This window comes from Gobius niger (genome assembly GCF_951799975.1).
Source record: "Gobius niger genome assembly, chromosome: 20".
In the NCBI taxonomy this organism is placed as follows: Eukaryota; Metazoa; Chordata; class Actinopteri; order Gobiiformes; family Gobiidae; genus Gobius; species Gobius niger.
The window spans coordinates 20110591-20126476 of NC_136871.1; the positions used below are offsets into that span (position 1 = coordinate 20110591).

At 41.2% G+C, this 15886-nt stretch overlaps 1 protein-coding gene across 2 annotated transcripts in view; it reads left to right on the forward strand.

The window, feature by feature from the left end:
• Window positions 1-15886, forward strand: part of igsf21a (immunoglobin superfamily, member 21a) — a 177768-nt gene that overhangs the window by 141496 nt on the left and 20386 nt on the right. For both annotated transcript variants that reach the window (XM_079579111.1, XM_079579112.1), the window contains exons 5-6: window positions 2896-3011; window positions 13419-13899. In XM_079579111.1, the coding sequence (XP_079435237.1) occupies window positions 2896-3011; window positions 13419-13899 (597 nt within the window). The remainder of the gene's footprint in view (window positions 1-2895; window positions 3012-13418; window positions 13900-15886) is intronic.

A 15886-nucleotide genomic window follows, 5' to 3' on the forward strand; every position in this document is an offset into this window, starting at 1 on the left:
TAAGCTAGCAGATCACTCCGCCGCTGAGTAGCTTACAATCAGGAAGCTGATGCTACTCGAATATAAGTTCTTTTAAATGCAAAATAGTTATATTTCAAAAATTATTCACTCAACACAGACATTTATACCAGTAGTCTATGGTGTTATATTGTGATTTGCCTCAGGTGCACTGCGCTTGGGTCAGACTGTTTTTAATGCAGGCTACTAGTTACCACAGACATGCGCTAGCCTAGCACTAGCCTAGCACCACTAAACTCTTCAAATAGAAGGACTGCATGAATAAAAAATATATATATTTCCAGAAATCAACAACACTCTGGATAACTAGGAAATCAAGCCCTATATGTCAAAAATCCTGAAATAGCCCTTTAAAATAGTATAATCTGCTCCAAAAGTAACATGAAGCTAATGCATGGCATCTAAAATTATTTGTGCATTGCTGAGCTGCAAGGGGGCAAATATCCAACAGCATCTCAAACGATTACCGAAGTGGAAAACAATATATCGCTGGTATTTTCCAAAGGTCTAATGGTGCCCTATGAAAAATAGCAATCAATCTCATAAATCTATAGGAGCTTAGTTTCTGCTCTGTTGTCTGCGCACAAGGGCCGATCCCAGCGTGGGCTGCCCATTGATACTTGACATTACTGTTGTGTGAAGTGCGAGTATGATCGGTCAGAGGCGACACCCATGACAGCTTATCATACACTGGGAAGAGACGGACTTGTCAGGAAGCTAATGGAGTGCTCGGAGGTTAATTTACAACCATATGAAACCCATCAATAAGCAATTAAGGGCTGTGGAAACATGGAGAGGCGCTCAAGTCAGCAGCTAAATCTGCAGCAGCCCCCACCAGCTTCTAATCAATTAATTGCCAGGCTATGTCTGCTCTTGAGCCACATGATAGATTCAGGAAAAAAGCCAAGCACAGAAAGATCACTGTGGAAACCATTTCTCTTTTGTGTCATATCTCCAGTAATGTTTGGCGTACAGAAACCTTCAATAGATTATAAAGTAGTTTCAAGCTCATACAAAGACAATTTCCTCTCAAGTTAAAGGAGAACCAGCTGTTCCTTTTCTCCTCAAAGTCATACATTTGCTCATCGCTGGTCCTATGCACAGATAAAAGAATTCCATAAACAGATTCACTAGCAAGGATCATGCCAACCTGGTATAGACATCCTTTCATCAATAAGGTGATGCCGCACAGTGTTGTTTTGACAGCCCTCTTTGTTTTAGTCTTCAATAAGTGTTGAAAATGAGTATAGGAAATTGGTTGACAGGTTGTGCTAAGCTTGTGACAGTCAGATTACACCACAATAGGCAAAAGCTCTATGCTCTCCTCATCCGTTGATCATTGCTTCGAGATATTTTTTTCCGTTAACGGCGCCGTCTGCACACTAATTCATCTCCATGCTTTCTGCGTTATGCTACTGTATTTAATTGGGGAAAAAACTGTCCTGAGAAATGATAAATGTCCCTGTGATATCGCTGTCAGTCGCACTCAGACCACAGAGCTTTAGTCTCAGACTGGAGTGCAGGCAGTCAATGGGGGAGAGGGGCGCAGCCTGCAGCATGTGAGTCATGTGACCTGATGGCGCCGGTCTGATATTTTCATCTGTTGAACGTGAACTCATAAACGTCTCGTCATGTTTTCATCACCAAAAAGCAACTTTTAGCTCGTCATTGTTGCGTTCACCTCATTAACAAAGCTGGTCAACGTAATGATATTGTTATAGTCTCTGGGTGGGGGCTCCATCTCGTAAAAAACAATTCCCCCAAAACCAAAGGGAATAGTAAGTAGTGTCAAAAGATATAAATGTATAGTGAAAAATATAAACCCCACAAAATCAAGCATGCATTTTGCGACGAGAAGAAGAAACATGAATCCCTATTTTGTCTTTGCATTAAAGAAAGGACAACATATTTGTGGATAGCAGTAAATGCATGAATTTCAAAGTAGGCATCTTTGTGCACTATATAGATGAATTTAATGAAAAACACACGTGCGTGTACCGCATGTGCCAAATATGGTCTGGCGCTATGAGAGTCAACGCTCAATCTCATCTAAAATTGGGTTGCGTTCGTGTGCATCATCGGCCACCGTGCTCCCAGTCAAAAGGTTTTGTGTTGATTTTTCCACCGCCACTTCCACTCTGACAAAATGGCTCTGAAAAGTGTGATCATAATTCACAACACTCAATTGCACACATATTGCGGAGGAGAGAACATTCGAAGTATCCTTTCATTACCTCCCGCACATGTTGTGTGCTGTGAAGTCTTTGTTACTTTTTTGCACCGCTGTGACATACTTCTCATTATCCCCAGAGATGTTCCGATGTAGGTCTGGTGGTGTGATTTTCCTTTCCAGCTGCATCTGACTCAGATGAGCTCCTGGGGATTTCTTTTTTTTTTTTTTTAACACACATTCACTGCCAAAGAAATCTATTGTTGTAAGTAAAGATTCCTGGAATTGATCATATTTGACCTCGATTTGGGCGATCTTGGGAAATCTGATAGAATGAGTTGTCTTTTTTTGTTTTGTTTTGTTCATCAAGTACTGTAACATTTCAAGTGCAGAAAGATATTTTCTTACTTGCCTTTGCTTACCAACTCATATCAAGATAAATTATTGGAGAAATGTTGGAGTGGAGATGCGCAGAGCTTTTATTCCATCCCAAAATGGAACAGATTCCACAACAGTCAACTTCTTTTAAAATGGGCATCGTGGTACTGTCAGTTTGTCCTCTCACCTACACGTGTAGTGCGGCCAATGTTTGCTCTCAACTTTGGCAAAATGTGCGCTAAATAGACTTGGATACATCGGGTTCATTTAGGGTCTATTCAATGTGTGTAAGGGTATTGTCGATGTTGATTTTCTCTTGTCCTTCACAGCTCCCCCCAACAACATCTCAGTGGTTGCAGAAAACACGCCCGCTCCCTTCAGTCGATACCAGGCCCAGAATTTCACTCTGCTGTGCACGGCGAAAGGAGGGAAGCCAGCTCCATCGGTGAGTGGCAATTGCAGTTTAACATGTGCAAACTTTATGGTGTGAACTTTTGTGCAGGTTATAAACTTGACTCAAAACTTCCATGGATACATTTAGACTTGCTGACAGGATAAGACGAGGCAGCCTTTTGTTTGTCCCAAATGTATACACAATGGGGGGCATTGCAATAACAGGTACCTGGACTCCCGCCCACCTCATTTTCCCAGTGGTTTGGTGTTTACGACGAAATCGTGTGATTGAGAAAGGAATGGGTTTGTATTTTCTTGCCAATCCCACTGTCCGTTTTTTGTATTTTAACTAATATACAGTAAATATACAAACTACTTACAGTATGTTCCTAAATGTGCACAACTGTGTGGCTTAAAGGGACTAGATGGAAGTTGAAATGTTTAAACTCGCTACTGCCACCTCAGGTCTTACACGTAACTCCAGTTTCTATATTTTGTTTTTTCACATCAATAATACCTAAATGGTAACATGCAGTAAGAAATGCAGTTGGGTTTCCACAAAATACGGTGACAAAATATTGCAAACACAATCAAATTCTTAAAAAAAAATCTTGCTTCCATGGTAGCCATGGTTTTGTTAAATCGGTCAAATAGTACGATATACTCCAGGGAGCCTCGTCTCCTCATGTCTCACATTAAAAACTTACATAAACATTGCTTATTAGCTGCTACTCAAAGTATCTGACTGACAGCACTGACAGCGGTGCTTTGATGGCAGCCTCTCATTCATTTCCTCGTTTACATCACGCTGCCTAGAGTTCATCCTTAAGCTCTACAGGCTCTCAGAGGTCAAACTAAAAACTTCATTAACCCCCATCGTGAGCTAAACAATGTTCGTGTCTCGAGAGAAAGACATGTAGCCCATGCCGGTCCCGCTTCAGTCTAGCCGTAAACGAACAAAGCAAATGCACATGTTCACCCCCCACTTCCCCACATCCCCCCTCCCTCGCCCCTTCCCAGCCGCAGAGTCTGATTGGAGGAAAAAGCTCTTGTACATAATTGACTTGCTGTCCAAATATCACAAATACCAAGTCAAGAGCGATGTCTTCTCATCTAAACCAAATTACCACTACACTCTGCCTATACGTTTATCCCAGTCAAGTGAGTTGACGGCCGTTTTTGCACTAAGGGTTATCAGGGTGGCCTCGATGCACTACAGTAAATCACTTCTTAGGGATAAGTGCACTATACATTATATTTCACACATGTTTAAGTACGAGATGTAGGTTCCAGAAGAGTTCTTTTCTATCTTGGACAAATGAGCGTCGAGGCGCAGCTTGATTTTGGTTGCTCCCGATTTGTTACCAGTGGGTCATTAATCATTGTCCATGGGTGTATGGAAATTGACTCCAGACCCTGACAACACCTATCTCCTGCAATTATGAGTCCAGCAGGAGGTGAACGCAAGGTGGATGTGATTTTCATCTCACAAATAATGGTTGTCTTCTTGGCCAATGGGAAACTAAACTAAAATGAGACCATTTTTTTTTTTTTTTTCCAAATGAGATAATTGTTATTCCCAGACTGTCATATTGGTGCTAGACAAAATACATCTTTTGCAAATGGTATATCAACAAACAAATCATTCAGAGCAGTCCTTTAAAAGCTTGTCGTAAAAGATGACAAAAGAGCAAACTTAAACGTTATGCCAACATTGATTTACATGCGGATCTAAAAAGCTTTGAATTGCACAACATTTCAATTAAACGCTTCAGATATATCAACATGACAAAGTTATTGAAGAAACACCAGTTTCACTCAAAAGAAAATAATTAAAGATCAGAATGTGGTTTTCATTTTCCATTAGGAGATAAGTTGGGCACATTTAGGTTGGCGGTGCTGCTGCTGATAATGAACAGAGACAAAATACGAATGCCAATATACCACTGAAACTTTGAAAGGTAAAAATACGCCCACGCTAGTCTTTTCACTCTCTTTTAGTTGAGTTCACGTTGCGCTGTAAGTTTTAGACAATGATTAATTTCCATTTCGAGTTCAGTTACATTAATCCTTCTCTGTGCCTAACCTTTGGGCAGAGTAACAACAGAAGATAACATTGTTTACATGGTGTAAAATCATGAGATATAACATTGATTTTGTTAGATATTGTTTTGTTTTGTTCATTCACCTTGATTCTGGCTAACCACGTATTCATTTCAATTATCTTCCATGCTAAGGTTTTTAAAGTTCTTCGAAGGTCACAGGGTCGGTCTAGCTCCGATCAGTGCTTACTTTGGTTAGGTGTGAAGGCTTAACCCTCCTTGTCTTCGATGTGGATGTAATGTGTGCGATTGGTGGTGTCTGAACAGGTGCAGATTGGCAGCCACACTTCTTTCAGATCAACCCAGGGCAGATGCTGCTGCATATCTTACAAGGAAGAAAATTCATTAGTTCATTGTCATTAGTCCACTGATATTGTGAAGAGGAGATTTTTTTAGGACAAGATTCTTACGAGAATCACAAGAATATAAAAGTGAAAAAAAAGTGTGTGTCCCTTTCTGCTGCTTTTGAAATGTGCTTAGTCATTGTGTGAAAGGCACAGGCTGTACTCAGCTGGACCGGACATTTTTAGCCGTCCTCACTGCTTAACAGTACGTCTGTGTGACTGAAAGGATGCTGTGTCTGCATTGCTCATGCAAAACGCGGAGTTAAAGCCAGTCAGTGTGACACGACCCCAGTGAGAAGCAACACATCAGAGCGGCAAAATTACATGGGCTCCATGGGGAGTCTATAGCTCTCCATCAGCCACTGGTGAACTGAGTTAGTATCCAGTAAACATGCACTCACATTCATACACGGAGTGTGGAGAGGCTCCAAAAGTTTAATCATAAACACATCAAACATTTTGGTTGATCATTTTGTTTACAGGTGGGTTGGGCTCCCCTGAAATCATAACATTCTAATCTCATGAGACTATAGAATAATGGCCTGAATGATTGCCCTGTCATATTGCAGATAGTATTTTGATGAAACAAAACTGACAGGAAGTATAGTGGTACAATATTATAGACAAAGATGAATTTCTACCTCAGTAGACAATAAAAATTCTATTCTATTCTATTCTATTCTATTCTATTCTATTCTATTCTATTCTATATCACTTACCAAGAACCCTCAGTTTCACTTTTAGATGCTATCCAGCCCTGCTGCTTTTCAAGCAGTGTCCCAACTGAGAGAGTGCACTATGGGAGTGCCACAGGGATCTATCCTGGGGCCATTATTGTTCAGTTTATATATAAATGACCTCCCATCCGTGTGATGATGTTGATGTCCAGATGTACGCTGACGACACTGTTATCTAGACGGATGGGAAGGACCATGAACAAGTGGCAACCAAACTATCAGTGGCAATTGGCAAAATTTCTGTTTAATACTAAATGTGAGTTAAACTGCGACAACCAAACCTACCAATTAATTGACAATACAAGGTGCTAAAACCTACTTCAATGCAATGATATTACCTCACTTTCTCTATGGGGTATCATGCTGGTCACAAGCCAACAAAATCACAATAAAACCTTTAGAATCTCTTCATAAGCAAGCACTTTCTAGATTCTAGATAGGAAATCATGACAGTATCATCACTGAAACATATTAACCAAATATAAAATGCTCAATTTTGAATATATAGTTAAGTCAGCTAATTTAAAGTTACTATTCAAGATTGTTAATAATGTGGCACCTCCACCACTAAAAAGGTTTGTCCAATTAACTTCTGATCAGATGGTCAGAACAACAAGGTCAGCAGTCAATGGCCAATGTACCGTACCTAAACGAAAAACAGCATTAGGACAATCGGCATTTTCTTTTAAAAGCATCTCAGAATGGAACAAACTTCCAACTGCACTAAAACTATGCAAAGACTTCAAACGATTTGGCCTGGGTGTGAAACAACATTTTCTGGGATCTCAAACACGTTAGCATTAAAGAAAAAGAAAACAAACAGCAACAACACAATTTTACATCTGAGAAGGGTAGGGGTGGGCATAGACTATAGAGGACCAGGTTTTCCCTTTGATAAAATGTACTTTTTAAAATTTTATATAAATTGTAGATACTGACTGACCCTGTAAATATTATGAACTGTATTATTTATGCTTTTTGTAGTGTTTTGTAATTGTATGTCTTAGGGCTAAAGTCTGGTACAAAGCATCTTTTCATATGCTGATTAATGCTCCTGTACATGTCCCTGTCAAATAAATAAAATAAAATAAACTAAGCAGCGCCTTGAAGGCTTTCTACATTCTACATACACTTGATGAGTCACATTTTAGATGCATTATCCTTTTTACTCTGAACATGTTGACCACAATGAAAACATTGACATAAATATACAGAATATGTATATGTCAGTGTCAATGTCAATTTTATTTATAAAGTACTTTAAAAAACAACCTCAGTGCTGTACAGGTACAGTAACAATATGCGCAATACAAAACTGTGTCTGGTCGACATTGAACCAGATGCCAAAGCAAAAAGGTAAGTTTTTAATTTGGTTTTGAACTGAGCCGGGTGCACATGTAGAGGAAGGCTGTTCCAAAGTTTAGGGGCTGCCACTGGGAAGGCTCGCTCACCTCTGGACACAAGCCTGGATTTAGGAACAGACAAAAGGAGCTGGTCTGCACCTCAGAGCTCTGGGAGGACAATAGAGCTGCAGAAACTCCGACAAGTACTTTAGTGCCAGCGACTATATATATATGAAGATATCTCAAGTAATTTTCTTGTTGCTTGTGTTGTAACACCATCTTGTCATTAGTGCTTTTCTTGGACTTGAGCAGTAGCCTATAACAAACCCTCTTTATGAGCATTTGAGAGGATCCGTGCCCTGTAACTGTTTCAAACAGCCCTTTGCTCCCTGATGAAACTCATTTGGACTTGGTCGGTGGTGGTGCTGCTTCAGGGCCTGGTGTACCATTAGCTGTTATCAGCCAAATTTTCAATGTCATATCATTGTGTGAGCCACACAATGATATGACATCATTGACATTAGAAGCTCACATTCAACTCACACAGAAACTTCAGCAACTAAGTGGACTATATGGAAACTGGTTTATTAATTCAGCATTAGTGACATGACTGTGTTTTATTTTCTTGTTAATAGCAGATGCATTTGGGTTTTCATCAGTGAGTTGAGACAGATATTTGTTGGAGGAGGGGTTTAAATCCCACCATGTCCCAACAAAGTAGCCAACAATATAATCAGTTCAAAACTTCAATCTTAGGGCGCTTTTTTCATTGTGAGTATTGCAAGGTGTGGCGTGTGAGTTGTGATAGAGTTGAAATAGGTCTCACACCCAATGCGTGAGGCTTGCAAGTCCTGGACAGGCCTGAGCATAACGGCATATTTTTAGGCTGTTCTGAGAAAGGTGCAACAACACACTTCTGCCTGCCAATACAGCTACCTCTTTGTTTTGGCGGTGATGCCATGAGGCGCTGTACGAGGCGGGAGAGGAGCAGTGTTTCCGCATCCTAGAGTGTACTGATCCGCTCCCAGAGGGGGGTTCAAGTCACTCTTATGGATTCACATGCGGTGGGGTATTCAGTGGTTCACTTTTGGGATCTCTTTTGGAAAGAAGAGCTATGTACAGCATTGGGATGAAGAAGAATGCACACATGAGTTAATCGTGTATGTCAATTTCTTGTTTTGAAAGCATTTAAAAAGCATCTCACACTGGTGTAATCCATTGTGTTGCATAGAACGAGGAATATATGGGCATACTGTTGCGAGAGAGATTATATGATTAAAAAAGGTGATGATAAACAAGAAGTAACATCCCAGAGCATGAACTCAGCTCTACAGTGCGACAACCCATCGGTCACTTCCAAAATTTTACTCTGAAACCCACTGAAACGCAAATCTGCAGGTGCAGTCCCCTCTCATGTGACCGGTGCCTTACCCCTAGACACCTATACCGTTTGGAGCATGTGGCTTTTGCAGGCAATGACAAGGGAATGACAATTTAATTACAATCGTTTGGTTTTCACAATAATAATAATAATTTGTTCAAAACAAGGAGTCCTAAAATGGGGGCCAATCCAAACAGCAACATGCCCCAAGACAGGGGATCTTGAAGACAAAGCAATAGCGGAACTTCAACAACTATGCCACTCCAGACTCGGAATCAGTCTTAGATTATGGAGTCGTTGCTACAATACAGAGCTGTACAACACCAGAGGAGCAAGGAGCAAAACATGAGCGGGACCAGCATGTGGGTGACGTCATAGAAGAAAAGAAGCTACCCTTATCTTTGAATTGCTGTGAAACATTCTTAGATAGACAAATAGGTCCATGGACGCATAGCTTAAAAGAAAGATTTACACTTTTGGGACACTATGGGACTGATGTCTACTGAATTCTTTCTTGTGTGTCTGGTTTGTTTGTCTGTTCGTCCTGCCTTTGTCTTTGTCTTGTCTTTCTATTTTTAGTCGATTTGTAAAATGTTTCTTATGTTTATATTGATTTGATGTGATACTCAAAGACGACTATAGCTGGCACTTGATTGACTGACTCTTCAACTTCAGTATCCCAATAACTTATTTCACACTCCGACAACCAGCGTCTCTCTGCACATACAACTCTCCAATGTGTTTGAAATGTCTGGTATTATTTTTGTCAGCCTCATCTGATGTCATTGAAGCGCACCGCTGATATATGAATAATAGCTGCCTAGTGCCACTCATTACAAGATCCTCGGAGCACAAGCGAGCACTGATTGAAAAGAGGACAGATAATAACAGTTAATAATATGAAGGAAAGCTGATTAAGTTGTGGTCGGGATCGCTCTCTCGCTCTCTCTCGCTCTCTCGCTCTCCACGCCTCACTCCTCTGGCTCCCGCTACCTCCTCTCACTGCTGCGTACCCATTGAATCATTCTGTCACTGCGAAAATTACTGCCTTGTCCCACTGACACCGCCGTGATTAATTGCGGCAACATAAAGGTGTATATGGACCGATGCAAGATTGTTAGAATTTCACAATGGTTGGGAATTTATATGATGCGGTGGGGGCGGCTCGGCCCCGGGTTGTGAGGAGTGCAGGTTGTCACTGTATAAAAAAGTGATTTAGAATAAATCCAGAAACCTAATTTTACAACGCTTCTCTTTATTTAGGGGGGAGATAGTCTATTTCAAATTGACTGTGTCAGATTACTTTGTCTGTCTCTGTCAAACTATAAACTATTTGGGGATTATTACACCAGCTTGACTGTTTCATCAGTTCGGTCTATCCACACTATAAGAGCCAAATGAAACCAACTGCAAAATCCGATCTACCAATGAGTGCTCCCTCATCAAACAAGTTATCACAAACAAATGCATTACTGTTGGCTCACAACCTGTTTATTCGCAATCTGCTGTACATGTTGCACTTTCCTCAAAATGTAAATCTTTGCTATTTTCAAGTTGATTTAAAATGTTATGTACCACTGTATTGCAGGTGTGAAAACGCTGGCTTAACGGTGCTTTGTCCGCACTTTATATTTGGGCGTGTTTGAGCTTGTAGTGACCCAGCAGCTGTATGAGTTCTCAGCATAGCGCCTTTACTTTCGATCACGGTGGTCTCTACAACGCTCCAGCATCAATTGTTGTGTAGGTTTTCTGGTGAGAGGGTCTGTCCGCAGAGAAAACCTTGCGAATAATTGATCCTGGAGTGTCGTAGAGACCATTGTGATGGAAAGAAAAGGTGCCATGGTGACCACTCATACAGCCGCGAGGTCACTACATGGTCGAATACTGCGCAAATATTAACATTTTTTTTTTCCTCATAAAAAAGTTGCATAAACACTACATTGAACAGAGCACACACATGATCCTGGTCAAAATCTGAGAAGCATGTAGGACCTGACAGCAATGAGAGTGAAACAAAACATCCACAAAGCTTATAGGCTCCCAAAGAAGAAGAATTAAACACACACAAAAAGTATTTGTCACAATGTCTTATGGCTGATCAACTCACCTGCCCGTTTGTGTTTACCAACAACAATCACCAGGGCTCACACAGTTTATCTCGCATCACAGCGCTGCGGTGCCAGCACAGATGTTTTTGTGTACCCACACCATTTTGTCCGACAACAGCCTCAGAACAGGTGCATGAGAGCTCCTAATCCTGCTGCCCGTGTCCACCTGCTGAGATAATTAATGAGCTGTTTTAATGTCTTCTCTTAGCTACCAGCAGACACAATGGGGTCGGCCTGGACCTGTGCGCCTTAATTTTCAGTTCCCATTGTGTTTGTGAACTTTAAGCTGATAGTCTGCAGAACACATGAGGTAAAGCTGGATAAGCACTGGAGGCTGCTGGAGCCTGTGAACGGAGCCTGCTGGGTTGTCTCAACTATGCCCGAACTTTACATGACTGAATGGGCATTATAGTGCTGTTCAAAAGCATTGATTTGACACTATGGCACAAATGTTGTATGTACCATCGCTATTTCTTGAGCTGGGAGCATGTAACATATTCACTCACATGACTTTTGCCCTTTATCGATGCCATTGTGGGCACTTTTTCCCATGTCAAAAGATAGAGGGTTTGTTTTGATAAAACAACAGCTCTAATTTTACAATTTTATATCACAACATTTTATAATTTAACATTGACGCTCTTGTCTTCTTTTGCCCTGCTATAACATCATCTGCATGTTATCTATAGCAACAAAATCCTCCCAACTAAATAGTGTTAAAGTAGAACTAAGTAACTCATGCCCCTAGAGGCCATAAGCGCCACTGCAGGTGTTGTAGCATGTTGCGTTTTTTTACTCATTTATGTCCGTGAGAGTAAATACGATGCTGACGGAAAAGACAAAGGGAGAGAGAGATATTGTGCATCCAATTACGCAATGGAGATTTTTTTTTTTCACTCAAACCTGGCTGTAAATACTGTTTAAGTGGCAGTTAGCTGTTAGCTTTGCCCATTAGCCTGTTAGCTCCTTCTTCGTGATTCCATTAGTGTGTATTGTATCCGGAGGCAGGAAAGTTGCAATTGTGGTTTTCTGGCCAGAGACACCAGGGGGAGATGAAAGACCCCCCAGTCATCCCATTAACACTTGTATTACCCCCAGAGGGACTACGAAAATTATTTATTGAGGTAAAGAAGTTTCTAAGTGCTTTAAGTATCAAGTACTAAAAACACATACAAGACCATTCCTGGATAGCAATATAGATTTTTTCACTGGTTAATAAATTAGTGGGGGACAACAGCTGAAAATTAGCCCATAGCTACAATCTAGCATTGGCGTGTTCATGTCTGTTCAATAACATGCATTGTCCCGACCAAATAAATAGATAAATGAAAAAAAAAAAAACTACAATCTAGACCTCCTAAACCATGAGGAAAACATTTTTGGGATAAAGTGGACTTCCAAAGTAAGGATTCACCGTGTGACTGTAAAGTCTGGTATTAGATCGAGGAGAGTTTTGTTTCTTAAGCGCTCTGTCTGAAAATTGAATAGGAACTCTCTCTGAGTGGCTGTGCACTGAGGTTTGAACACAGGTAGATGGGGCCACAGAGCAACAAGGTGACACAAAGAGCCACCAGTTGGTCAGAGGTCAGTGAGTAAAACAACAACCTGCTGAATATCTTCGAGCAAGGGCACCCTTCCCTATGTGAACTAGCACTAGACCATTTTAACGGTGGACATTGGGGCAGTTTTTAGAGTAAGCTATAAATACTCAGTGTGTTACAACCCAACAGCTTGGAGTATAATGATCCTGCATCTGTCCTTCCTCGCAAACATAACCTCCACTGTACAAAGTTAAAATAGTGATACAGTGTCCTTCAGGGCTCTTTACAACAAAGCATTGTTTAGTGTTGACTTAACCCTGCCATACATAATATGTGTTTATAATTCTTATATGAGCAAACATAATTGTGTGTTTATGCACTGAACATATGAATATTTCAAATCAGATCATTTCTGTTTGAGGACATGGTTTTACTCTACTATTCAACTGGTTTAATGTCACACCTGGAAGCCATAATGCAGAAATGGAAACACAAATTTCCTGTCACTGGAATAGGCAGATCACAATGTAATAGACTCTTCGATGCAACCCTATGAGAATAATTTAATATCCTGGAAAAGCCCTTTCAGCAGAGATACTGTTTGGTTATATACTATAAGAACGTTTTCAGATTATATTCACAATATACCTTTTATAAGCCACACTGTAAATTGTGTTACAGCTGCGAATGTAGGAAATAATGCAACAAAGATGGAGATAGCAGTTGCTTTATAGCTCTATTTTTTGTTGCATAACTGTGCAACATAAAATAATGTTTTCAAAGCTATTTTCCATATTTGAGGTTGTTTCAGACAGACAGATGGCAAGAGTGGGGTGCCTCTGCCTCATGCCATTCACCATTTAAACAACTTTCATGAAGCACAAAATCATTCCTCTCTTTCAGGTGTACTTCAAACGGGATGGCGAGCTCATCGAGGTGATCTCCTACACCATGCCCACTGCCAGTGAAGCGGGCGCTGGTTCGGCCAGCTTCAGAGGGGCCCGCCCGCTACTCAGCCGCGACCTGGATGAGACCAAGCTGCAGCGCTCCCTGTCCCTGCTGGACCCCGAGGGCCGCCTGTCCCACCTGCACACGGAGACCCCTCAGCGCTATCACACGCAAGGCCAGCAGGCGTCCGAGCCCAGCCCCGCTACAGAGGTTATTCCAGAGACAGTGGTGAGCCGCGAGTTCCCCCGCTGGGTCCACAGCACAGACCCGCTGTACTACTTCAGCCACACCCACCTTCCACAGAGTGACGGGTCTGTGGTGGTGCAGGCCCGGCTCACCTGGACTCTCAACCCTCAGCTGGACAACGATGCTCTTTTCAGCTGTGAGGTCAAGCACCCCGCACTGTCCATGCCCATGCAGACCGAGGTCACACTGGGTGAGTACAGAGCAAAGCTATATACAGTACACTGCGTTCCAAATTATTGTGCAAACTGCATTTTTGTGTCAAAAAGGTAAAAACACTTTTTTTTTTTTATGAAACTCATGGATGTTGTTGTGTCTCGGGGCTCTTTGAATCACTGACAATAATCTCAGAGACCTGGGATGATTAGTTTTCAGGTTAAGTCCAGTTAAGGGAAAAACTACTGAAAAAGGATGTTCCACTTTATTAAGCAGATCATCATTTTCAAGCAATATGGGAAAGAAAAGGGATCTCTCTGCTGATGAAAAGCGTGAAATAGTTGAATGCCTTGGTCCAGGTATGAAAACCTTCGATATTTCATGAAAGATTAAGCGTAATCATCATACTGATAAGAGATTTGTGGATGATTCAGAGCACACTCGGGTTTGTGCAGATAAAGGCGCAATATGGACGGTTTCAGCCAGACAAACACATCAGATTAAGAGAACAGATGCTACAAAGCAGCATACAGGTATTTGAAGCTGCTGGTGCCTCTGGAGTCTCCCGAACATCAAGGTTTAGGACCCTCCAGAGGCTGCAGTTGTGCATAAACCTTCTATCCGGCCTCCCCTAAACTGTTTATTGAAGCTCATGAACAGAAACGGCTGCAGTGGCTCAGAAATACATGAGGACTCATTTTAAATTTTTTATGGGCATAAAAGGAGAGAAACTCATGATGTGGACCCCATCCTCCCCTGACCTCAAACCCTATTGTGAATCTTTGGAGCATCAACAGAAAAACATCTATGAGGGTGGGAGGCAGTTTTCATCCAAACGGCAGCTCTGGGAGGCTATTCTAACATTCTGCAAAGAAATCCAAGCAAACTGTCCAAAAACTCATGAGTTTAATGGATTTAAGAATGTTGAAGCTGTTTTCACACAAGGGCTCCTATGGTAAAATATAACTTGAAGATTTTTTTGATTGAAATAGCTTTTGATTTCAGTAAATATGACCTCCTAATGCTACAAATTCAACAAATGACAATTTATCCCTGGGAGATTTTTCAACCACATTTAAATGATCCTCTACCAGATAAAGACTTGAAAATTATGCTGACTCTCATTTGAGTTGACAATTTAGAAAATCTTACAAAAAATGTAATTTGCATAATAATTTGGAACGCAGTGTATGTCCTAGTTGTCATTTATGTTTCACATGTTCTACCGTGAGCGTGGACTGTGGGTTTCAAAGTAAACATTTCTCCCACATCCTTTGCATGTTGCCCCCTGACTAGGGCTACTGGAGTAGTAGCATTCCAACAGAGTCTGGCAGGCGGTAGCATGAAGGGTCTTGCCTAAGGAACCACACTGGCAGATATATATACAATTTAACTCCTCCCACTTAAAACTGTCTGAAGCCTCCCTTTACAACACAGATTTTCATTAGATGCTGCTTAATTGTGGTAGCGCTGAGCAGATTGCAAGTTAAGCAGCAATTGAAAAACTCCAGATGAGTGGCAGGGCAATCGAGCTGTCTGTCTGTTGGCAGATTCAGCTAACTTACTGCGCCTATTGAAAAAAAACACCTGAATTAGTAAAGTCAAATGAGAGTGCAGACCTGCAGCAGCAACCCTTACTTCGCCCCAAAGCAGAAGACCTCTTATATACAGTGTTTTGTCTCTCAAAGTGAAAAAGATCCAAAACATTTCCTTATGACAAAACTTGAGGAATATAATCCTCCAGCAACTATGAAAGTGATGGATTTAGCAATGAGAAAAGTTGCACTTTTAAGGTACTTTAAGGCCAACAGTAGCATACATTTGTGCTTGCATTTTTTTCCTTGCAAAAAAAACAAAGCTTCAACATCCCCCTTAAAGGGGATAGATTGACCCGCTTAAACCCCTAAATCCTGACATGATAAACACAGACTGTCTTGTTTGCATGAGGCTCCACAAGTAGACTGTGGGCAGTTTGCTGTCTGCTGGTGACGGTGTGTGCAGCAGTTGAAGGACTAAATAAAACC